Source organism: Gymnoscopelus braueri, assembly GCF_963280865.1.
Source record: "Gymnoscopelus braueri genome assembly, chromosome: 3".
NCBI lineage: Eukaryota > Metazoa > Chordata > Actinopteri > Myctophiformes > Myctophidae > Gymnoscopelus > Gymnoscopelus braueri.
This window is the reverse complement of record NC_137612.1, coordinates 18781518-18806601: the sequence shown is the minus strand read 5'-3', so window position 1 is coordinate 18806601 and position 25084 is coordinate 18781518. Positions and strand designations below refer to the sequence as shown.

Genomic DNA, 25084 nt, shown 5'->3' with positions numbered 1-25084 from the left:
GCGCCACCAGGAGGCCGACTTATGTCAATAACATTTTTGGATATTAATCCTTCAGATTTTATCCAAACATCACGCAAATCGGTACACAGTATCTCTATAGTCATGTGATCAAGACGCATCTGTCCGATATTTCATATTCTATCCTGATTGGCTAAGGTTGGCTTCCAAAATTTGCAGGATTGCTCAGTTTTGAACAAAATGTCTCAAATCATGAACGCAGCTTGCGATTTCCGTGAAAATTTGCACGCACATTCCCACTAGGCCGCGGAAGAAATGCCACCCTTTTCACATTGCCCTGTTATAGTGCCACCAGCAGGTCTACTTTAGCAAAACACATTTTTGCAACAAAATGCCTCAAATCATGAATGCACACACATTCCCACTAGGCCGAGGAAGAAATGCCACCCTTTTCACATTGGCCTATTATAGCGCCACCAGGAGGCCACAATAACCTACCTGACCTGGCGGAGACCTGTGCTCCGAGGAGCACTTTTTCTAGTTTATCTTCTTTCAGTGTGAAGTAACTTGTAACTTGCAATTCTATAGTCGTTTAGGTAGATTCCACAACACTGCTTACATTTTGTCTACAGTAGGCCTATATGTCTGGCTCTGTCAGGAGCCTGAGGGGCTTCTGGCGTGTGTCTAAGTTCAGATCTTGTGTCTACGGTCAGATCAGGGCAAGATCATTGGCATCCCCCTAGATATCAAAGATACAATTCAGATTTTTTCATGTTTTTTGTTGTTTTGGTTTTTTTGCAACTTTGTGGCACTTGGCGACGCTGTGACATATTTTATATTATATTTGAGTCAAAAATCGTTTTGCACACCTACTTCAATGGACAGGTGCATCAGCAGGCGGTCAAACATGAGAAGGGCAAAAAGGGCACAAAAAAAACAACCTGATGAATGTCCGAGCGACCAAAACCCTTTTTGGCTCTAAGTGAAGACGGTGTACAGGATTCCTTTTTTGCTCTTCTCATATTATATTTTAGAAGATTGTGACTGTTAACATTGAACCTTGACACCTTGCATGAATGGTTAATCCACAGCCGCTCTCATGTGCTATGTTCTGTACATTCTGTCAGTTGTGACGAAGATAGCCAATGACACATTGATACATTCACCTACTGTATGCTGTACTCTGTATCATTACTGCTGGATCATGTGGTAGAGATGGTGTGTGCATGTTGTGTGTACTGTAGGTTATTGATTGGTACGGCTGTCACGATCATGGCGTTTTTGTCATTGGAACATATAAATATGAAATACATTTCTGTTTGGTTTTAAGGCTTTGTAAACAAACATGCCACATGGTAGATATGACAAATAAAGGAGAATGAGTAACATTTAATAACTTTAGACTTTCAAAATGTTTAACAAATAGTGGAAATAGCAGATCTTGGCTTTCGCTCATCCTTACGTTAGAGCTATTAGAACACGCACGCACACGCACGCACACACACACACACAGTGTGTGTGGCAGACACACAGAGGAGCTATGGACATCAGGCCTTGTCTGACAGGTTGTCAAACACTGCTATTTTGATGTCTCCATGTGCCTTTTTGCCCCCCCGCTCTTGGAGACTAAGGAGGGGATTAAAAATGAATGGCCTAGATACACAGCACCACCCTCTCCTTCCTTTGAAAGGAAAGTAAAGGTGAATGGTAGATTTGTTTGCACAAAGCTGGAATTTGTCATGTACTTTTTACCCATCCTAATTTTCAAGAGCAGTGGAAGCAGTTAGGAGATCAGCGTTTTGCTCATGACATTGCACCTAGTATGACACCATGAGGAATCAGGATAGAACTATCAACCATCTGATTCCCCAGGCAATCAGTCTACCTTCTGAGCCACTGCTGGGGCAGCTAGACCAGTGGTTTTAAACATTTTTGGCCCAAGGTACACTAAAGGACAAGTAAAAATCTCAAGGCACACCTGTATTCATACCCGTGCAAAATAAAAACATGATATCTCTCTGATGGATACGTTTTTGAGACACCACCCATTTTAAAATAAAGACTCAGACAGCCATGGTTGAATAACAAATCACTCTATTGAGAGAAACAGTTAGACAGTACGATGGTCAAAAATATTCTCTACAGAATTCAATTAACATTGTTTCACATTATTTTTTATTATTATTTTATTATTTATAACAAGGCCGTTGTAAAACCGTCCCTCCCAGACTGGCAGAGAGTGGACGAAGCCTTCTGCCCAGCTGGCCTGGCAAGGTCGGGATGATGTCATCTCGGACGAGCCGTATCTTTTATCAGTGCATGTGCATCTGATTGACCAGTGGCAAGGGTCATGTCCATTCAAATGAGTTCTTGAGGCGTCTGGTATCAGCTTTTTTGGGGGGCTTTTATGCCTTTATTGATAGGATAGTAGTCTGACAGGAAATGGGGAGAGAGATGGGCAGTGACATGCAGCAAAGGCCGTAGGGACTCAAACCTGTGACGCGCTGTCAGGCTGCTTTGGAGCCTAGGTGCCTGGGCCGCTAGTACCGCTACGCCAGCGGTCCAGGCCTGGTATCAACTTGTTGATAGAACATAGGTTTGCTGGGCCAAAGCGGGTTTTCTGGTAAACCGTGACGGCATACTAACAATTTCTTGAGGCTTGTGACATTTAATTTGTTATTTGACATTCTTAATAAAACTCCCGTCAACAGAGATAATATTATGCATTGTCAAACTGACATAAGATTTAGTTACACAATACCTCAAGCATAGAAAAATGGCATGATTTGGCATGATTCAAAATGTTACACAAATAAGCAAACTATTCAATAACTTGACATGATTGAGTTAGGCCAAGATGGCATGCTAAAATATGATATGATGGCAGATACAGTACTATGATCATTAATAGATAGTTTTTTCAGACCTATCACTCTCTAATCATGCTGTATGTATTTTTATTCACTAATGCCAAATAAAAGGTTTTAACCACTTATACTTTCACAAATGTTCTAAAATAGTGAAAATAGCTGGATCGAGCTTGTAGGTCTGCTATATTTGAAAATGTGTGAAAATACAGTATTTAAAATGAATACAAAAACATTCGCCTGTAATGACATGCCCAATATAGGACGCCTAGAGAATTTGCCTCTGTTTTGGGAGTGCTCACTAAGTGCTGATATAGTACTTTGTGCACTTATTTGGAATAATTATCAAAAAATATTCATAACCTTTTGTTTAGCTGTATATATTGCAATAATAATGACACATGGACTAGTCTCACGGCACACCAGTGTGCCTAAGCACACTGTTTGGGAACCACTGAGCTAGGCACTGATGACTTATTTGCACAACCTTTCAATAGAATATCTTAGATCCATTTGAGTAATTGATGTTTAATAGAAGACAGAAGCATGCAGTATAGTTCATACCGTAGCGTGTTTATGACACGCTCTTTAAATGTAATCACATCAAACAACTCTGCCCTACTAAAACAATGTTTACGATAATCTGGTTTATCAATATTCATGGTAGCAATGAGTAGTCATAGTATGTTGCCATTTATATTTTCAGGACATCATAAAACTTTCACCAAGCCGTGTGAAATATGCAAAACAAAAAGTAAAACAACTATTCATTCTGTCTCCTGGGTAACAGTGGAAAAGTTGCACTACCTCAGTGCTGCGTTAAAGTTTTGTCAGCCATCATTTTAAGTAAGTCACTTGAGGCAATGAAACCACATCGGATTTTACTGACAGTGCAGCATCACTGCACACTATTACTAACCATACTGACAGATCCATTTTGTTAGAATAGGCTTTTTTTTCTAAGCCCCTTGGCTCCTACTTATGTTTATTGACTTCTTGGAGTTGTTGTTGTTCTGCCTCATACCTAATTTATACTCGGTCGTACGACACGCATAAGAAATAGCAGATCTTCATGTACAAGCTCACTACGCATAGCATTCACGACAAAGTATGAATCAGGCTTCAGAATGGTGGTCCCCTCCACACAGCAGTTCAGCTGAGGGAGGCAGGACTCTGTCAGTCGTGGGGTGCAGCTCTCTCTGTCGTTTGGGTTAGGTGATTTCTCTCCACTCCCCCAGGTACAGGGCAGAGGGGCTATCCTTTTACCACCCTGGCCTGGGCAATATTTCTGGGCACACCTCCAGCAGCCATGCCACCGCATCGTCATCCACAGACTGCAGGCCATGCATCCCATTGGGAGCCCGATACATCGGGCATTCCAGCATGACATGGTCTGCTGTCTGTTCCTCTGTGCCACACTCACAGGTCGCACTAGAAGTCAAGCCCCATCCCCAAACCGACGTTGGGGATGAAGTCATGGAGTCTAGAGGTGTTTGCCTCCCACTCCATGCTCCAAAAGTGATCGGCCCATCTTGCCGCACTGATGTTGACTTCACTGCATTGCTGCAGGAGTTCCCGTGCGGCAGGCACAAATGGGCGGCTATAGAGTTTGCTATAGAGTTTGTACGTCAGATGGTGCAACTTTTCACGTTTGCGCAGCCCCCTGCAGAAGTGAAAGTACTTTTGGAGGTGTGATCTATAACGCCCCCTCCATTCATGATTGCAATTTGGGTATGATTGGATATTGCATTCTTGATATATGGCATTTTTGTAACAAATGGGCTCCGCCAACAAAATATTGATGGCAATTTCGGTCAAACCCTGTTTGACAGGCATTGTCACATGACTCACGAGACCATTTGTACCTAATTTGGTGAAACAAAAAAAATCTAGTTTCTGCCACCAACAGTGACATTTCTAGCATGTGGAAAGTGGAATCTAATGGCACTGTGATGTTTTGAGGCCCCTTAATGTGTTAATTTGGGGTAGATTGGAGGCTGCATTCATGACTTTTGGCATTTTTGCAAAACGGGCCCCTCCTGCCATACCAAGGTCTGAGACCTTGGTATGCTTACCTTGCAAATCCCCCATCGATATAGCCATGAATACATAATTCAAAAGCTGTATTCACACCTTTGGCCTTGAAGCATGAAAAGCAACAGAAAAGAGGAACAAATGTAGTATTATGTTGTGCTGCATACTGATCAAGACTACGATTACATTACATGACATTTCTCTACTTCATTCCTTCAATGTATCTTTAAATATAATAATAATAATAATAATCATAATGATAATAATCAGCAACAACAACAAGAATAAGGCTATTACTACTAATAATAATAATTGGTATTATTATGAATATTATTCATATACCACTTTTCAAAACATTTACAATGTGCTTCACAATGCTGCCAGAAACTAATAATGGCAATAGAACCTCACACAGTAGATAACTAAACAGTAGATAATCAATAAACAATGAAACAACGAACAAAATGCATTTTTATGCCTTACATAAAGGTGCTGTACAAATAAACTTGCTTGTTAAGTTTGCTCAGTTTTTGGTGTGAACAATAATAAGGCATTACTCAGCTCTGAAGAGAGCATAGAGAAAGGCAGGGACCTTGTGATGTTGACGTTTTACCTTGGCCTTTTTTCTTTCTGCGTTTTCTTCGTGTTGCAATGGCGGCATGAATGAGAATGAGTCATTGAAATTTTGAATGGCAGGCTGGGCTTATAAACCTCTGCCCCCCCGCAAGATATGAGTTTGGAGAGCACTTCATAGCGTTCACATGCACACACAGATTGGTCTGACAGGCTGCAGAGCATTTATTATCACCCTGGAGGACACAGGAGCCAAACTCTTCACCATGGGTCCCATTTTGTCATTGCTCTTTTGCCTGTTGTTGGTGTCACATGGATCATCAGCAATCATCACAGGGGTAAGTGGACGTCAACATTCACGTACTTAACGGTGCTTGCAGACTGTAACATTTTTGCCATCTGATCACATATCACACTGTGTGATATTAAAAACACACCTTGTCAGATTTAAACAGTCTCTCACATTGTGTGATGAAACTACAGCACGACCTAGGTCAGCCTGGGCAATGTTTTACCTCTATAAAAAATACAATAAAACAAAGGATATTCAGCTAATATGACATGCCCAGCAGGGCAATCATAGGCATTCTAGGGTTCATGTGGTTAATCCTCTAAAAGGTCAAAGGCTCACCTGATAGGGATACTCGGCTATAACAGCATTCACATTAATTTATTCATGTATTATTGCTGAATATGTTCTATTTTCCCATATAAATCATGGCAAGATTTAATTATTTCATAATATTAGTGGAAATAAAGACTATTTTCTTCACATTATGAGAATTTCAGAGCATTTGAAAATAAATAGCTAGGGACAATTCATGTGAAATAGTTTTCCTGGAGCCATTGTAATGAATATAGCATAAAATCTACACTTTAAAGGACGACTTCAGCCATTTTCAACCTATCTTCATATAATTGGTCCTCTAATGCTCATTTTTGTCTACTCGGTCTGTGTCTCAGAGGAGGGCTGTGGACAGTTCAGAAACCCGCCTACCAGTGACATCATCGATGGGGAATCCAAGCTAATAGAAACTGCAGGCTTTCTATTCCTGGAAAGTTAGTGTGCTATAATGGAAGCCATTGTTCTGGCGTTAATAAAGAATAAAATAAAAAAAATTAAATCTTGCCCAACGATGATGTCACTGGTAGACGGGTTTCTGAACAGTAGAAACATGAGCATTAGTGAGGCTGAGGACCAATTATATGAAGATAGGTTTGCGTACAGAAGAAGTGCTTATGGACATTTAATGACAATAATAGTATATTACAAATGCTATACAAAAAGGCCACCATAAATTAAACAAGATATAGTGAATTAAATGGCAAACCAATTCTAAATGTATTGATCGCAATTACAGTCAAATTTAGAATTCCACAGGCTTAAATAATTGCCATAAAAATACCTGTGACCGTGTCATAACAGTCCACTAGTGTTTCTAATATGAATTGAAGGAATTACATACGACAGGTGATCCAAGTCTGTCACGTAACGTCACTTAAGTCGTTTCTCAACCAACCTTTTGCCTTCATTTCATGCACAGTGACTAAATGTCACTCATCCTGATCAACTCTGTCTATGGCATTTATCAATGATCCAATAAGCCAATCAGTGTTTGAGATGTAAATACTTCAATATTTTACACAAGCCTCAACATAATTTGATTAAATAAAATGTATATTCTTGATTACACATTACTACACGTGTGTGTGTGTGTGTGTGTGTGTGTGTGTGTGTGTGTGTGTGTGTGTGTGTGTGTGTGTGTGTGTGTGTGTGTGTGTGTGTGTGTGTGTGTGTGTGTTTGCACATCTAGGTATGTGAAAAGGATTCTCAGTGTGGCGGCGGCATGTGCTGTGCAGTCAGCCTTTGGATCCGAAGTCTGCATATGTGTACCCCCATGGGACAAGAAGGAGATGACTGTCACCCGATGAGTCAAAAAGTGAGCTACATAGCAGTATGTGGCGTGGTTGATGGCAGATTTAAGCAGTCACACCTGGCCTGAGTCCAAACTAATTGGACTCTGAGCTGGGTGTGACAGCATACCTGTTGAGCATCAATATGCAGATAAATAAGTCATCCCCACACACACTCAGGTATAGCCTTTGTCATGACAGCATGTCCATCTGCTCCGGCTTGTGACATCTTGCCACTCTCGACAATTATGTGTTTATTTATACCCACCTAACGTGTGTCCCTGTGTCCGAGATCCCCCACCTACAGAGATGGTGGGTGGCAAGACTCATAATGACAACATGTCCATCTGCTCTGCATGGGCTCTGGCTTGTAAACATCTTGCCGCTGTGTTTGAACCATATACCTTTGTCCCTGACTCCCTTAGTGTCAGAGGAACCCCAGCCACAGAGGTGGCGGGTGCTACACAGTACATTCTCAGCTCCTGTCTAAGACTGCACATTAGTGAATACGGCCTGTTTCCTTATTATGATTTATGACACATATAAATGACACATATAAAATGTCATATATATGACACACATGTAAGTCTTACAGCACCTTAATGTCAACATTGTGATGACTTTCAAAAATAGAAAAAACATAGTATCCTTACATCTCTCTCTCTCTCTCTTTCTCTCTCTCTCCTCATCTCCAGGTTCCATTCTTTGGCAGAAGACTGCATTATACATGTCCTTGTCTACCCAATCTGGCATGCATTGCCACACTAGGAACATCTAAATGTCTTTCACCATTTAAGTATAAAGACTATTACCTATGAAGAAATTAACTTCACGTAACGACACCTTTTGCAATATCATTTTATTTAATTTGTATTATGCCATGTAAGCTATATGTAATAATAACTATTTATTTACAGTATGCATATTTATATTCATGTAAAACAGAAAAAGTATTTGATGGTCAATTCTTCGCCTGGAATTCCAAACTAGTTAAGCAAGGTGACACTTTAAAGTCTGGCCTTGGAATAATTGTATGGTAAAGTAAATGATAAAATACAAATAAAGAGTGTATGTTTTAACACAAATCTCTTCATTTTGCTACTATTATCTATCTATATATTCACTGAATATCTATCTGTATGTCCCATATAACTTGAGGGAGTGCAGTGCCGAGTAGGAAGTCGGTCAGACAAAAGTTTTTTGAGAACCGAAAAACCACAAATGTCTGTATCTGTCTGTCCGTGGGTCTGTGGAGGACGTGCCAAATATCTGTGTTTGGGGGGTGTAGGCATCAATAACCCCATACATCAGCTTCCCTGATAGGCCAACCCGACCGGCCGTTACGCCGGTATAAGTGGTAGCGTGTACAATGGAACTCTGCAGGTCTGTGTGTCTCCCATATGTCCATGTATAGTACCTTTGAAATGAGAGACCATACAGGTGTAAGTGATTATGCTATTCGCTGCCTGTGGCAGAGCATAGCCAGCTATCAGTAAGGAGATAGTCTTGCGTAGCCAGACAACTATTTCGCAAGACTAACACGGAGACATGCTGTGATGCTAATTGTTATGGACACATATCTCCTTGTTTTTTGTGAGGTCATGTAAGAAATCAGAACACCCAAACAGTTTTGAAAACAAGCCATGTAGATTTCCACTATTTTCATTTGACTCTTTAATTGATACAAATGTAGCTATTTCAAGCACATCATACTGTTTGCCTTGTTTCAGTATTGTAAATCAAGATATGCTATAACAGAAATAGATTTTCAAGGTTCAGCTTAGCAGCTCTTGTAGTGTAGTTGTTAAATATTGTGTTCTGGTGTTATCCACTCTGACATACTCCAATATACAGCTGCCTCCTCAAGTACATCATACCTCAGACCCATGGTCTCACTAATGTCAGAGTAAATTACCGTTTACTGAACAAAGTGACCTTTAAACATTTTGGCGCACTTGGTTCCTACTGTTTATATGTCAATGAGCAAATAGGACAAAACAAATGTTATCAATAGCAAGTTGAGGGAGGGAGGGGGTCAATTGTGGACAAAGTACTCTATTCCAGTATCCAGTACTTAAGTCAAAGTATAGATTCTCCTGGTCAAATATGAATCAACTACAAGTGAAAGTTGCACTGTCAAATTTGTACTCGAGTTAAAGTACAGGGAGTATTTGCTTTAAAAAAAAAAACTTAAATAGCCTATTACAAAGTAAATTTTCTTTTTAATATCAATATATAATATGCTTTGTTGAAATTTAGAACATTTTAAATAGCCTAAGCACAGATACTTATATACTTAAGTAAATGTACTTTGTTACTGTCCACCACTGGAGGGGGGACAGTGGTGGTGCGTTCCATTGAGCAAAAAAACAGATTTGCAACAGATAAAGCCATTTAAAAGCTGCAGTTATGAGAATTGTGACTTGATGGTTTAGGACACTTTTTATTGTCTGGGACCAAGAACATGCCAATAATGTTCCAAAGCTACAGTCTGAAAGGAGATGTTTTCCCATGTCTTAAGTCCTCCCTAAAAATGCATGAACACGTGACTCTTGACACAAACAAAAACTCATTTATTTTCTCAGAAATACAAATAATGCAAACATTGCTCCAAAGTATATTCTTTGTTGTTTTCAGAGTAGGCTACCAGTGTCTAAGTTGGTAAAAGTAATAATAATAATAATAATAATAATTCTGTCTGCAGGGAATGTGTAAGGACCTCATCATCAACACAATTTATCCTTGACCTTGAAGAACATGGATTGTAAAAATAAGTTTTATCACCTTGTTCACACAAGAGCTTATGAAATATACAACATTGATCTAAAAAGAATGAAGAATAAAATAAAAGGTAAGTGAGCTTTATACAGTATTTACAAACATGTCAAACATTGTTTGACAAATAATAAATACTGAAATTTGTGTGATTTTCAAATGATAAAAGAACAAAAGTCGCCTCATTATAGGCTATGAGCAAAGCCAGAGAAAGCAGTAGGCTACTGGATAGGTTTCTTAAGTTTTCATGAGAATTCTCTTCTGGTTTCAATTAATTTATAGCCTAGACCAGTGGTTCTCAACCTTTTCAGGTCGCAACCCCCCAAAATAATCATATTTGAACTGGGGACCCCCCAGCCCCACCCTGATAAGCACTTGGAATTGTAGGAGTTGAGGCATTACATTTAGTTTGATGTTCGGTTCCACAGATTGTGAAAATAGCAGATCTACAAGCTCACAACCAACCCTAAGTGTGAGCTTGTAGATCTGCTATTTTCAAGATGTTTGCCTCTTTCTTATAATATTTGACAATTTGGCCAACAGTTTGTTAATTACTTTTGATGCAGTAATGGTCTTTACTTTTTTTTTTTTGTATTAAAAGGGTCTTAAAAGTCCTTAAATTGTCACTTTACTGTCATCTGCGGACCCCTCCAAATCAGGGGGTCCCCACATGAACGCACACTGAATGCAACTAAATTAGGCAAAGGACTACACCGTTCAGATGACGCAATATGGCTCCATGGGTGTTTGTGTCCCAGGACAGCACGGGAAACACGCTCTGAGACGCAGCCGAAGCTCCTTGTTGAATACAAAACTAATAACGGGGTTCGCCCCCGCCTGGAGGAATGTCATCCACACAGCTATGGTCAGGAACACCTGTGGAACGGCGACCCCTTTCACGAATATCCGAACGTAACACGCGATCACATAAGGGGCCCAGAGGAGGAGGAACGACAGTGTCATCATGTAATACATCTTCCCAATGCGCTTCTCCATCTTAAACTCATCCAAGACGAGCAGCCTCCTGTTCACGTTATTCTGCGAGGCTTGCCTGATGCCCACCAGCGTCGGCGGCGTGGGACCGCGTCCGAACCCCGCGATCCAATTGGCGGCCGCTTGCCCCGTGGCCCCGGGGCCGTGGAACGTCCAGTTCTGACTGACGGCCGGCACCAGCTGGACCGGCTTCATCTTGCGATGGTCGTACACGAAACACAGCATCTTTATGTAAACGACGTGCGTCGCGGCGACGATGACGGCCAGCATCAACATGAAACCCAAGGAGTCGTTGTTCGCTCTCACGTATCGATGCTCGAAGACGCACTGCTCCTCCTGGCGGATGAACGTGTACGTGCCGACGTCGAACACCGGAGGGAAAGCCATGGCCACGGAGAGGGTCCAGACCATGCATACGACCGCCGCGCACGACGTCCACGAAGTCATCCGCTTGGAGTAGAACCTGTGATGCGCGATGGCCATGTACCGGGTGACGCCGACGCAGAAGAGCAAAAACGCGACGTGGAAACAGAAAAGGACCGACGTGAAGGCGATCGTTTGGCAGCTTAAAACGCCGTGCGTCCAAGTGGAGCCGCTGTTGACGGACGTCAGCACGAAGGGAAAGCACACGGCGGCTCGGATGACATCTGCCACGCAGAGATCAAGGAGAAAGTAATACGGAGCCTTGTGAAGGGAGCTGTCTTTGACCAGCAGCAGGGACAGCGACACGTTCCCCACCAGGCTGACACACATGATGAGCCCCAGGGAAGCCACTTTCACCGCGGAGGAGGCATCGTTGTGGAGCGAAGGGTTATTGCTGCTTTCCCCAAACTCACTCGCGTTTGCCATCTATGCAACCGAGCCAGTGTCACAAGCGCGTTGATTTGATATCCCCACATCAAGTGGACTGGCCTCTACGCCGATTCAAGTGACCGTTTTTAATGGTTGATGAAAAGTGACAAAGAAATGATGAACATGATGGATATGCTGCTTTATTAGTCTAGGCTACATCAGGGGACACTGTTCCGATCCACTCGCCTTGGATAATAATTCATTATTCCACTCTGATCTGATCTGATCCATCGGAACAGGGGCGATAACAGCACTGTTTTTATACTTAATTTTCTTCTTATCCTTCATCTCACAAGTGTCCAATGCGAAAATCATGTCAAAGCACCGTTCTGTGTTGGTCCATTTTCTGTTGACTGAAAGCAGCCCATTGTGTAAACCATGTTGAAATCATCCAATACAGCCTGCAGGAATAACATTTTAAAAAAGCATCTCAATTTCCATTGATGGCCGAGGTTGTCAGCTCCGCCTCCGTCAAAGCAGGTTGTTCATCATATCTGATGCATTAATGCAGCGAGTCAGCACACCTATATGGATCGAACAACTAGGCTATAATAGTCTACTTGCAATTTACAATAACTTGTTTGTAGTCTTACTTAGTCTATCTATATGCTATGGAGTGACGGCGGTTTGGCCAGAGAGGTGACCGAGCCACGGGCAATTATCTCAGAGAACATCGCCGAGACGCCGATGCGATGCAGGTCCGCTTGCGCGAAGTAGGCTATAGTAGGCCTGGAATCATTAGTCTATTGGTCCTTGTCTCATGCAATCTGGGGCCACGGATCAGTCTGATGCACTGGAGAGATGCAAATGTTACAGTCTCAGTTCCCTTCCCAATCCCACCATGCTATTACAAGCTGCATGCTGACTGGTTCAGCATTAAAGGCACAGGCTTGTTTATATTTGCATTTGTCATGAGATGAGATGCACTGATCGAGCAGCATGATAGCCTGCTTGCTGTAGCCTAACCTATTCATTCTGTCTGGATGGACCAGAGTTATTCTCCAGGAAAGGAGAATAACAGGAGAATTTCTCCTTATAAGTCAGTTGGCGCTAATATTAAAACAAACGTCGGTTTGTTTGTAAATAAATAAATACAGGCTAATAATCCTTTCATTTGATACATTAATTTCCCAAATAATTTCCCTGTCCATTAGTTTATATTACATATTTATGCTACTGTGTGTTGAGTGCAGAATTTAGCCTACTTTATTTGTAAACAGATTTCCCTAAGAACACATCCAGAGTTGATATATAGTGTTTGAAACCCCTCACTGCATGTGATTACTTCCAGTACAATTCTCAGTTTAATTAACTCTTGAGAGAGGGGCTACTACAAATAGAAGTAAATGGATCTGTAATATTTGGTTCAAATGTACACTCTCAGAGTTAAATTAAAGGTGCAGTAAGTGATGTTTTTTGTTAAATTAACTGTTAAATAGGTCTACATTCTGTAATCATAGTGTTTCTTCAGTAAGGTCTCCCCATTTATCCAGCTCTTTATTAAACAGAAAATACATTTTCAGGTTGGGATACCAGTTTCATCCAATCAGGAGTGACACTATACACTAAACTGCATTGTGTGTTTTGGTGTTGTACAAGGCAACCTTATTATTTTGAGTGGATTTCACAAATAAGCAATAAACACAATGAACAGCCACTACAGCATTGGCGTATATCAAGCTTATATATCAAGCTACAATATTGTCATGTCATGCCATAAAGAGCTGGACCTAATTATAACCACCAATATTAGTGGAGTTGTAACAGACATTACCCATGTTTTTCCCATGTCTCTACTCCGCCCCCCCCCTCCCTCCCCCATAAATAAATGGCTAAAATAAAAATATAAACATCACATGGCACTTACTGTATGCACACAATGGCAAAGGACCCCAATGGAAAGCTCTCAAACTTTTTGGATTGTATCCATATCTATAATTTTGTCAATTATAAACATCAATCAATCAATATCAGTCACCAACTCAGATCCAGGGATTACATTAAATGTCACTAAAGGAATACCTGGAATGCAATATAATTATCAATTGAAAACAACACAGACACGTTTTAATCCTTAATGCATAAAAGGGTGGAAAATACATAATACAAATCAGAAGCCTTGTGCCAATATAAAAAAAAACAGTGCAACCAGGGCTAGGTCTATATGTTTCCACTATTGTGTATCTATTAATTTTAAGTAGGCTACAAATAAGTCAAGTAGCCAATGTAGCAAACAGACATGAATACTGCTGCGATTCACCAGCGCCATCTGCAGCCAGTGCCATGCAATATCTTTACATCTGTAGGCTAACAGCATTTCATATAGGCTACAACTATCAGATTTTCCTAATCCTACTTTAAAAAAATAATAATTAAAGCCTGATAGTACGATTCTGTTTCTTTACCATAAATCTTGACTTCTAAATTAAGCCAGCTGTTACTTTAAGCGGCAAGTATCATGCAAATAAGTAATTTATTGGTGCAGATCGACAGTTTGCAGTGGTGTAAAAAGTACTCAAATTTTTTACTTGTAATGTAAAAAATGTAATAGTATCAATACTGCAATGTAGAAATACTCTGTTACAAGTAAAAGTCCGGAATTCTAAATTCACTTGAGTTTTTACAAAAGTATTGGCATCAAAATGTACTTAAAGTACCACAAGTAGAAAGTAGGCCTACTCATTAGGCAGAATAATTTCACAAGTTTTCAAAATCTTTAGAAAATAGCAGATCATCTAGAAGCTCACAATGCCTCACATCGCAATTAATGCATTGTGAGCTTGTAGATCGGCTATTTTAAATGGCCGAAATGTATATAGTGGTTAATGTATGTTTTGTTATAATAATCAAAATCTAGTAACTGAAGTTTTCAAATAATTGTATTGGAGTAAAAGTATAATAATTGCAGTAGTGGAGTAAAAGTACTGACAATTGGAAATACTCCAGTAAAGTAAAAAATACGTGAGTAAATGCACGTTAGTTACTTAACATCCACTGGTCTGCAAACAATGCAGCGCTAGATAAAAGGAATAACGGGGTAGAGCCAGCCTACTGGTTGGTCTATTAATCACTTTCGGACATGCATCCAGCTGCTACGACGTTTTTTTTGTTCCGACTGTGACGCAGCAGAATCGTCATATATGTATACTTCCTCGTAACACGGCGTCGCTCACCAAATATCCAATCTACAAGCTCACAATCCGTCGTATCGCAAACATAAGTCTATGATCGCAACGCGCTGTGAGCTTGTAGATCGGCCATTTTTCAGACGTCACCCGGCTGGTGGGCGGAATGGAAAAGCGGCACGGCAGTGTTTTCTGTGCTGAGTCTGCCTGACCGACGACCCCCGGCCCCGGGCTAACATTTTAAGAGAAGCTTCACACACAGGCCACAAAAAAATCTGTTATTTTGCGCTCAGAAATGTCGGTTCCTGTCGGTAAAACCCTGCAGATGGAGAGGGACGCACGCAGCGAACCGACACTTAATACAGCTGAAAATGACATTGACATCGACGAGAAGGAATTGGAAAATATCACAAAGAAGCAACACGAAGAGGACGCCACAGCGTTGCCTCTCCACTCCCCCTGGACCTTCTGGCTCGACAGGTATTATTATTATCATCTATATATAACACAGACATTAACCTACTTTTCACCATGTCCAGTCAACACGTTAAATACATGGCAAACACAGACACGATAGGAAACGCCGATAATGGCGATAAAACGGCGATTCCGTAGGCCTCAAGCCAACATGCAGGGATATCCTTGCTTGCGTTAATATTTCACTTTCAAATGTTGGCAGAGAAGCCGGTGAAACTAAAGTTAGAAGTTTTGACACGGGATGTCGTCAAGTGTTTCACTGAAGCAAAATGCCTGAGTATAGGTGGTCGTAAAGGCTGCAATCTAGGATGCAACAGTTGTAGCCTGCCAAACGTAACGTTACATTGTTTCCAGTCTAATTTGGCGTTTTGCAGTGGTTAAAGTAGCCCCTACGGAACCTCTCCCTCCGCTGTATAGCTCCGAGATGAGGTTCCTCGTTTCCCACTGCCGTTTGAGCAGGACATTGTCGCACATTTTCCACTTTACATGTTTCTTACCCCTTTCTGCACATCGTATCCAAAAAGTAAAGCTTTTCCGCCATTCTCTCAGATGTTTTAAGTTCTAGCGCACCATAAAAGCTATCCAACGAGTTGAAGAAAGTATTTAATTTGCCTCGGTCCTCATCCGGTTCCATAATATTTTGCATTAGAAGATGCAATTCAACATTTGACCAGTGGGGGAATCAGTAATGTTATCTCTACGGGCGCAACTCTTGTGCTATGTCTTAATAACATGTAACCGGATGAGGACCGAGGCAAATTAAATACTTTATTCAACTCGTTGGATAGCTTTTATGGTGCGCTAGAACTTAAAACATCTGAGAGAATGGCGGAAAAGCTTTACTCTTTGGATACGATGTGCAGAAAGGGGTAAGAAACGTGTAAAGTGGAAAATGTGCGACAATGTCCTGCTCAAACGGCAGAGGGAAACGAGGAACTTCATCTCGGAGCTATACAGCGGAGGGAGAGGTTCCGTCGGAGCTATGGTTAAAGTAACTAAGTACATTTTCTCAAGTAGCCTACTGTACTTAAGTACAATCTTGAGGTATGTTTTACTTTGCTGGAGTAGTTTCCAATTTTCAGTACTTTTACTTCTACTTTACTTTTACTCCACTACAATTATTTGAAAACTTTAGTTACTCGTTACTTTGTAGATTTTGAAATCATACGTCAACCACTTCAGCCCATTTCCCACTGCCTTTTGAAAAAAAAAAGAGTATATCTACATTGCAGTATTGATACTTTCACTTAAGTAAAACATTTGAGTACTTTTTCCACCACTGGTCGTCGAGGCTGCAAAGTGCAAACTAGGATGCAACAGTAACAAGTAACCTACCTAAACCAAACCAAACCAAACGTTATATCAGTTTCGAGTCTAATGTGTCGTTTTGGGGGGTAATATGGCTATGTGTGCTGTATCCATAGGACTGGTTATACTATGGCCCCTGGCTGATTCCTATGTAATTGTTGCCTGTTATGTAGGTTAGCCTACTTATTCTGAACATGTAGAGAGCAGGAACTGCGTACCAATTATGTGTATTGTTCATTTGCGTCTAAATAAGCAGCTACAGCTTCGTATAATAGGTAATGGGCCAGTCATCATGCATTATATGAGCAAGGATGTCTCCTTTGGAAGACAAGACATGACCTACATTACAAAAGTAGCCTAGCTTTCCTACTTTAGTGGCACTGGCAGCTGCAATTTTACGAAACGGTCATTGGCCTACACAGGCAAATCACAACATAGGAAAAAGGCTCTAGGGTTGCAGATTAGGCTATGCATAACACTGTCTCTGTAGCTATACAATACTGGTTTCAATATTTAAAGTTAGTGTATGTGATATTGTTTTAGTTACTTAAAACAAAACGTTGTTTGAGAAAAAGTTTAAGCTCTATTGTGTATATTCAGATCAGTAATCATTGCTATACATAGTTTGTTCAATAATAGTTGTCTCCAGTATTTAATAATCAGAAAATAAATGTTTTAGTCGTTTGCCAATTTCATCCAATCAGGCGATTTGTTTATCAACTAAAAAGTTTCATTTTGTGTGCTCTTCTCTTTGTCATTACTTCCAATTTCACGTGTTTATCCGGTATACTTCTGTATGAGTTTTCTCTTCTGCTTGGATAAAATTGGTATCCTGGATTCCTGACCTAAAAATGCATTCAAGAGAGACCGGGAGACCCCTGTTACTGAAGTGAACAAACACTCAAAGAGTAGTAATGATTGCTATCAGAATATAGATCCATTTAATACTTATTTTTACCAAAAGAATATCACTTACTGCACCTTAAAACAATTCTTCTTGTGCGTAACAATTATGTAGATTTGTTATTGGGGGATGTTACAAGAATTTCACAAGTTTTGTTTTTGTTTTAGGTCATTGCCAGGGACAACTGCTGCAGAGTGTGAATCCAATCTGAAGAAGATCTACACTGTTAAAACTGTCCAGGTGGAGAATATTTTGTGTTTTATAAAATTGATAACGGCGGATATAGGTTTTAGTAAGATAATCTTAGGCAGAAGGGGAGGGGTCTGTTCAGATGCAATGTACTGAAGCTGTGTTGTAAAATCATATCATTTAGTCAGCAGCTACATGTTTAAAAAATAGTTTTTTGGTCTTGAGCCAACTGCCCCTTGAAACCTGTAATGTGTGACTACTGACTAGATAGCATGGCCTAGACTAGAGGATCGATTCCCCCCCTACCTTCCAGGATAATAGTCAGACGCATTAGGGTTTCAGACAATAGAAGCATGCACAGTAGTGTCCTCTATGTGCTAAGCTTGCAACACCAGATTTGGTACTAGTTTCATATTCGTGCTAAAAAAATCATACGTGGTCCTGAGGACTAGGGCTCTATGCAGAGGCGTAATCTACTGCTTCTAATCTTGCTTGCAGCCAATCAAGTTAGACGGGACAGATAGCTTGCATTCGATTGGCTACTTCCTCACGGAGGTGTATCCTACAATACTTGACATGGGGTTGGTTTCTTGGAGAGAGACTGGTCTGCGATGCGATTATTAATAAAAATCGTGTGCAAATCTACTGTACACTGCAGCAACAAATTGTAATCAACAGAACATGGCAGCGGCACCCCCACTGGAAAAGAAAAGGTGTGTTCACACGCCTCAGAACTTTCTTGAAAGTTATCTTGACAGATGGCCATGCCTCTGCAAATCAAGACTTCCCCTTCCCCACCATGCATTTTGTACGATCTGCAAAAATGATATTAACATCTGTCATCAATGATCAGCAGGTAATAATTGAACATAAAAAAAAATCAAAAATTCTAAAAAAAAAATGTTCATGTAGCTGTTTTTGACAGACAGGAAACAGGGAGAGAGAGATAGGGAGAGATATGCAGCAAAGATCGTCGGGAACGGGACTCGAACCCACGATGCGCTGTCAGGCTACATTGGAGCCTAGGTGCCCGGACCGCTACGGCAGCCGTCCGGGCCTCAACTTAATACTGTTATTGATAATGTTATCACAATATTTCTATTACTCAAAATAAAAAGCTGATTTTTTGTTTAATACCTTGATGATATGGAGGCTAGTGGGAATAAAATGACTGCGTTCAAGCGAAGCGTACACTGAAACGATGTGTGCGCAAAAGCGTGCAAGTGTGGTACTCAAAACACAGGTCTGCTTGTGAAATAAGCAATTTAAAGGATCTTGCTTTTTAGTGGTCAGAGACATTGGTCTTTAAACTCCTGTCTTCTTAGCCATCCAAAACACAGTCTATTTTACATTAACCAATATGATATGGCCGCATTAATGTCCTGGGAAATTGTTTATCGGAAAGAGTGGTAACCCTTTAGCTTATTGAAAAGAGTGGGAACCCTTTAGCAGAAATTCCATTAGACTAAACAAATACAATTGCAGTTGTCCTTTATAAAACATCAGTAATTTGGTTGCTCATGTAAATTGTCCTTTGTTTTATGTCCTCTTCATAGATGTTCTGGAGTGTGTACAACAACATTCCTCCAGTGACTGCCTTGCCCACGAGATGTAGCTATCACTTAATGCGTGGAGAGAGGAGACCACTATGGTATGGCTCTCACCAATGATGTTTAAGTTGTCGATGGTATTTTCCTTATCACTGGTTCAAATGTAAATGTGGATTATTATGTAGCCCCTCACTTCTAGTCCAAAGAGTGTGTGTATGTATGTATGTATGTATGTATGTGTATATATATATATATATATATATATATATATATATATATATATATATATATATAAAAAGCATCAAAATGTGATGATCCATCTGATGCAGTTCTTTATCCAACATAGGGAAGAAGAGAGCAATGCAAAAGGAGGTGTATGGAAGATGAAAATACCAAAAGAAAGCACCGTAGGTGTTATCCTCTTCAACACAGTTTTTATTCACACTTCACATAAATCACAGCATTGTTAATGGATTCTTATGCTCTTGTTTTAGGCAGCAGTTTGGAAAGAATTGTTACTTGCTACTATTGGGGAGCAGTTTGCAGATTACTGTGCTTCAGGTGAGTGTGTCAAGTCTGTACTTGATATTGTATGCACTGCTGTCGGGGTTGATGAAGTTAATGTCTTTTAGCTACTGCTAGAAGACATTAAAGGGGAATTTTGGACCGGTTTTCTTACCTTTTCTATGATATGACATCCTAGGATGAATGGTACAGTAGAAACATTTCATAACTCCATCCTGGGTCCGCCACAGCTAAAAACGCTCGCCAATAGGCCTTGCGCTAGATCGCATATTTTGATAGCTTTATTTATTTATATTTTTTTGTGAGATCTGACATTCATAGTGACAGAACACTATGCAATGTGATTGTCTTGAATGCGCCCCACCGGAAGTCTCGCTAGACGGGATTGAAATCTCAGGATGGAGTTATGAAATGTTTCTACTGTACCATTCATCCTAGGATATCATAGCATAACATCATAGAAAAGGTAAGAAAACCGTGGTCCAAAATTCCCCTTTAATATATGAATAGAAACAAACAAGACATGGTCGACTACTACGATACTTTACCTGACCCTTGTTGCAACTGACTAAAGGCCTTTGTAGACAGGGTGCGATTTTTCGCACGGATAAAACGGACAATATCATTTTTTAAAAGAACACATTGGTTCTCTATGACCTCATGCACACCGGCTCCGAATTTGCCGTGCGGCAAGTGGCTGCGGCGGTGCGTTTTTTGTTCCAATCGAACCCAGTTCGATTTGTGCGTCTTTTCGCATGCGGTTAAAACTGATTGACAATCGCACCCTGTCTGCAAAGGCCTTAACACTGGGGATTTCAGTGTTTGCTGTTGCCATATCAGCTGTTATGCATTGTTCCTAGTTATATGATCAAACTCTCTCTGGTGTCTCTGTTTTACAGATGATGAGGTTGTAGGTGTCAGTGTAAGCGTTCGTGAGCGGGAAGATGTTGTTCAAGTCTGGAATAATGATGCGTCTCTCGCCAGTGAAGCTAATATCTTGGGAAAGGTCAATGAGCTGCTCCCTCACATATCTTTTAAAGCTGTTTTTTATAAACGTGAGTATGACCTTCCATATTTTCCAAATCACATTTACCACAACAACTTGAGTTGTTCAGCTACAAGACTATGCAAAGTACACACCCAAGTACTTAAGCCTGAAGATGAAAAAACTAAGCTAGTGCTTCTCCTCTTGTTGCTTGACATGGAAATATAGGCTAACACAGATGCATAGCCAACCAGTCCAAGCTGATAAACAAGATCCATGCTTTGTCCCCCCCCCCCCCTCCTCCTCCATTTTCATTTACAGCAGAAAAGTGCTCTAGTCAGCACCTTTTCTCAAATGAAAGTCAATTTAATTGACAAATGACCAGGTTAATACTGGAAGTGGCGGTAGTTTAATCCCTAGATATTGTGAGCTTATAGTCTGAATGTTTGCGGCAGCATAGGGATGCTAGGGTTCATGGAGTTAAGAAGACGAGTATCAGAACGTTTGTTTGCTTTTGACTTTTTGCTTGGAACATTTTGTTGCTGTTTACAATGCTTTAAAATGGGAACACATGGGAGGTGGGACCTGTGAATTAATGTTAGAAAATTAAGCAAAGGTTTTCTGAAGATTGATGCATGTTACGAGGGTCTATACTGATTATGACTATTTTTAATTTTCAGCTCATAAGGAACATCATGCCTTCGAAGGAGGACGTTCAAGACATTAGGTTGTAGGGCACCTTATTTTCTTCAATCTGAACTCTTTGCCTGAGGATCAGGCGCTCGCCACAATTTAATCAAGAGTCGTATTTTGGATTCAAGGAAATCTTCAATATATTTTTTATAAATTTTAATAACTAATGCCTAACTTTTTTCGATTTTAAGATTCAGAATTGGCCTGTATTCTGAATTCTTCAGTATGTTCAGAGTAGGATTTTTAATTTTTATGATTTTAATTTTGTCTTCATCTTTTTAGTTGATTAGTTAATTAGTTCTTTTCATATTGAACTGAACTGCACTGTTCTCTGCACCGCTTATGGACCTCAGGCAATTTATTCCTGTTCTAGAGGTTGCAGTAATATATTCTCACCGTGTTAAACCGTTAGATGTGTCATATTTGTTAACATTTATTTAGACATACATTATTCCATTGACACATTTTAGTGCCAAAGCACTTTATGCATAGGTGGGGCCTATGCTGGAGTTTGTCCCACTTATGAGGGTGCAGTACATGGCCAAAGCTGTCAGAAGATGTATTCCATAAATATTGGCCTTCAATTATGAAATAATCATACATTCAAGGTTATTGTAAGAAACATGCCAGATGTGATTTATGAAACTTCAGAACAGCTTTGAGCACAGGATGGAACCTTCTAGAGAGCACAACACACCCACATTTAGCGGTTGCCTATAATGATTACATTATGTGGAAAGTAAACGGGTACATGAGTGACATGAGTTAATGCGGTCATGTACAGTAGGCTAATGTGCATACTACTTTGAAGAGAGATGCTGTACTTTGTCTCTGCTATATGAGTAGGATTGAGCCCTACATAGTCTACCACTCTCGTATACAAGCATAACATTATTAGAAAATGTTGGAGGCTTCATTTGTTTTGTTGTAATGGAGCATTGTGCTACCATATTTCCATGTTTTAATTTCTTTAGTTTCGTCAGGGTTTGTGACTAAACTTGAGCCAAATGGGCTGAAGTGGCAGGTTTCAATAAATAATGCATAGTGGCTTATTTCGGCATTTTATGAAATGCAGAAAATGGCTTCCAATTAATTAATTCAAGCTAGATGGGAGAAGGACTTGGTGTATGATCCAGTTCAGTTCATTTGCGATGCAAATATCAACTTGTATCCAGATTAAAGTATGTTCTCCATTTTCTAAATCGGGGCCATTATTCCCTATACCTTTTACTGCGTTATGTTTGGAAAGTGGTTAACAAGCTGTGGTTGTTTGCTTTTTTTCTATATGCGACAATCACACCACTTTTGTTTCAAGTTTGGACTCGACTAACTAGTTATTATAATGGATGGATGATGTAGTTTTTATTGTAAACCATTTATTTTGGATGATATGGAATTGGTAAATGAAAGTATAGACTATTTGTAATGGATTATAGGGTTCCTCTCATACCTCACAACCGTTTGCTGGATATGGGGAGTGACACATTTTCTGTCATTCTCTGCATTAGGATTAGGTTCAGCATCTTTCTGTGTTTATAATACTCATGCAGTACCCGTTATCAGTAGCCTGATTATCAGCCTGAAGCTGCGTGGAGCTTCAGTCTGAAATTGGTTGCAGTGTCCGCGATTACAAGGGGGAGGGGATTCGAATTTCCTTAAACCAATCACAAGAGTTCCATGGATCCGCCTACATCTGACGTCATCGCACAGCTTGTTTTAGCAGATATTCGCTGATTGGCTTGTCGTTAGACCCACTCCCAACTCTTGACTCTCGTTGGACGGTATTTTTTGTATCGAAGATATCCTAGGCTCACATTTCAACACCAGACCAAGAGGCAGTCCACTCAGAGAGTGGGCGGGGTCTATGGTTTGGAACCAGGCTACGTTATCAGAGTACTTGGAACTGAAGGCCAGTCTATGACATCAAGTCATCTATGTCCTAACGTGCCAGAGTTGTTCCCCCCGAAAAGTTAAAAGGGAACTTAGCAGTTATTTTTTTGTTTGTGAATCCTAATTCTATTATAAGGAGGTTATGAAAATCAGACATGCAATGCGTTGCCTGTGTAAAACTCGTCAACGTTCCCAGGACCTTTGTTATTCTTTTAGCTGAAATGTCTGACTGTACCTTGTGCCTTTTACATTTCTGTCCAATAAAGTATTCAATCAAACGCCCCTTTTCACAGGGTTCCTAAGCATGTATTGGTAGTTGATTTGTAGGAGCTATTTCACCTAGCTACAATCTTCTGGCAATGACTTGGCAGCATAATAGTAGTAGTCAAAATGTAACATACGTACATGTTAATGGTTTGATTTTAAAACGATGCATTTACATAAGCATCAAGCTATTTGTTCTCAGATTGCAGGTATGGTCTGAAAAATCTACAAAGTATGACATTTTGAAAGGACAAATGTAGTGGTGAATTTCCAGCGTAAGCTCTTGATTGACTGACTTTTTTGGACAAAAATGTATAGGTATACGTTTAACATATTCGTACATATCTGTCAAAAGGATAAAACAAAAAACAAGCTTATTTCCATTGTGGTCCTTCTGAGTGCAAATGTTTGTGTAAACTGACAAATCAAAACACGTGGTGTTTTTTGTGGGGGGTGAGCAGAGACATACAGAAAAATACAATCAATAAATGCATTTATAGTATTGCAACCTAGTGTAGGAACGACGAAATTCTGAAATGCCTCTTACAAAAACTTGAGTTTCTCAGCAAAGATGAATGTGTTTGAGTGGTTTCTGAATAGACTGCTCATCCAGGGGTTCCACTCTTGTTAATTCTGACATAGTACCATATATCAAAACAATGTGAGAACTGTAAGAAGTTCTGGGTTTTCATTTTTATTATGATTGCAGTTCCTTTCTGAGATGTGTTCAAGAGAGTTTGGGGATTCATAATAATTAAATGTTCTTCCCACTCAGCAAGCAATAGCAATGCCATACTTTGTCACTGCCCACTAAATCTGCAAACTTGGTTACTGCAATATGAAAGATCCAATCATGATGTACTGTAAAAGTCCTATAGATAATGTAGAAATGACTAAAGGGATCACTTGAGTTAAGTGGTACTTACGTACATGTTACTGTGGAAAGCATGTTAGAAATGAGCTTTGTTCCAACCTGCTGGAAACACACACCAAAGCTTGATTTAATGGTTAGATGTTCTGGCCACTTGAGTAGAGTCCTTTTGATTTCCACAGCTTCTACTTAAGTGAGTCACTGTATCTCCTTTCCATTTCTAGGATTGTGCCTTTGTCTAGGTTGTCATCACTTTAAGAACTTTATTTTAAATGTATGCAATTTAAATTGTCATCCCTGTTATGTTGTATTGGAAATAAAATGTTTCATTAGAGAG

The 25084-nt window shown here is 40.1% G+C and overlaps 3 protein-coding genes across 3 annotated transcripts; 2 read left to right on the top strand and 1 right to left on the bottom strand.

Annotated features, from left to right (window-relative positions):
- Positions 1-5620: 5620 nt before the first annotated feature.
- Positions 5621-8164, top strand: prok2 (prokineticin 2; the record flags this gene model as incomplete). Its single annotated transcript, XM_080423463.1, has 3 exons — positions 5621-5770; positions 7247-7372; positions 8042-8164. The coding sequence occupies 3 exons, from the start codon at positions 5621-5623 to the stop codon at positions 8162-8164; spliced, it is 399 nt and encodes a 132-aa protein (XP_080279589.1).
- Positions 8165-10838: 2674 nt separating this feature from the next.
- Positions 10839-11963, bottom strand: gpr27 (G protein-coupled receptor 27; the record flags this gene model as incomplete). The annotated part of the gene is made up of 1 exon (XM_080424143.1): positions 10839-11963. The coding sequence occupies one exon, from the start codon at positions 11961-11963 to the stop codon at positions 10839-10841; it is 1125 nt and encodes a 374-aa protein (XP_080280269.1).
- Positions 11964-15258: 3295 nt separating this feature from the next.
- Positions 15259-25084, top strand: LOC308082136 (eukaryotic translation initiation factor 4E type 3-like). Its single transcript, XM_080423791.1, has 7 exons — positions 15259-15571; positions 17948-18020; positions 19526-19620; positions 19866-19926; positions 20014-20080; positions 20944-21099; positions 21710-25084. The coding sequence occupies exons 1-7, from the start codon at positions 15387-15389 to the stop codon at positions 21754-21756; spliced, it is 684 nt and encodes a 227-aa protein (XP_080279917.1). The 5' UTR covers positions 15259-15386; the 3' UTR covers positions 21757-25084.

Bases quoted from the DNA above. Each gene is read 5' to 3' on its own strand.
- LOC308082136 (XM_080423791.1), top strand. From the start codon at position 15,387: ATGTCGGTTCCTGTCGGTAAAACCCTGCAGATGGAGAGGGACGCACGC. The intron at 19,927-20,013 runs GTAGGTGTTATC...CTCTTGTTTTAG, and splicing joins AAATACCAAAAGAAAGCACC to GCAGCAGTTTGGAAAGAATT. The intron at 20,081-20,943 runs GTGAGTGTGTCA...TCTGTTTTACAG, and splicing joins TGCAGATTACTGTGCTTCAG to ATGATGAGGTTGTAGGTGTC.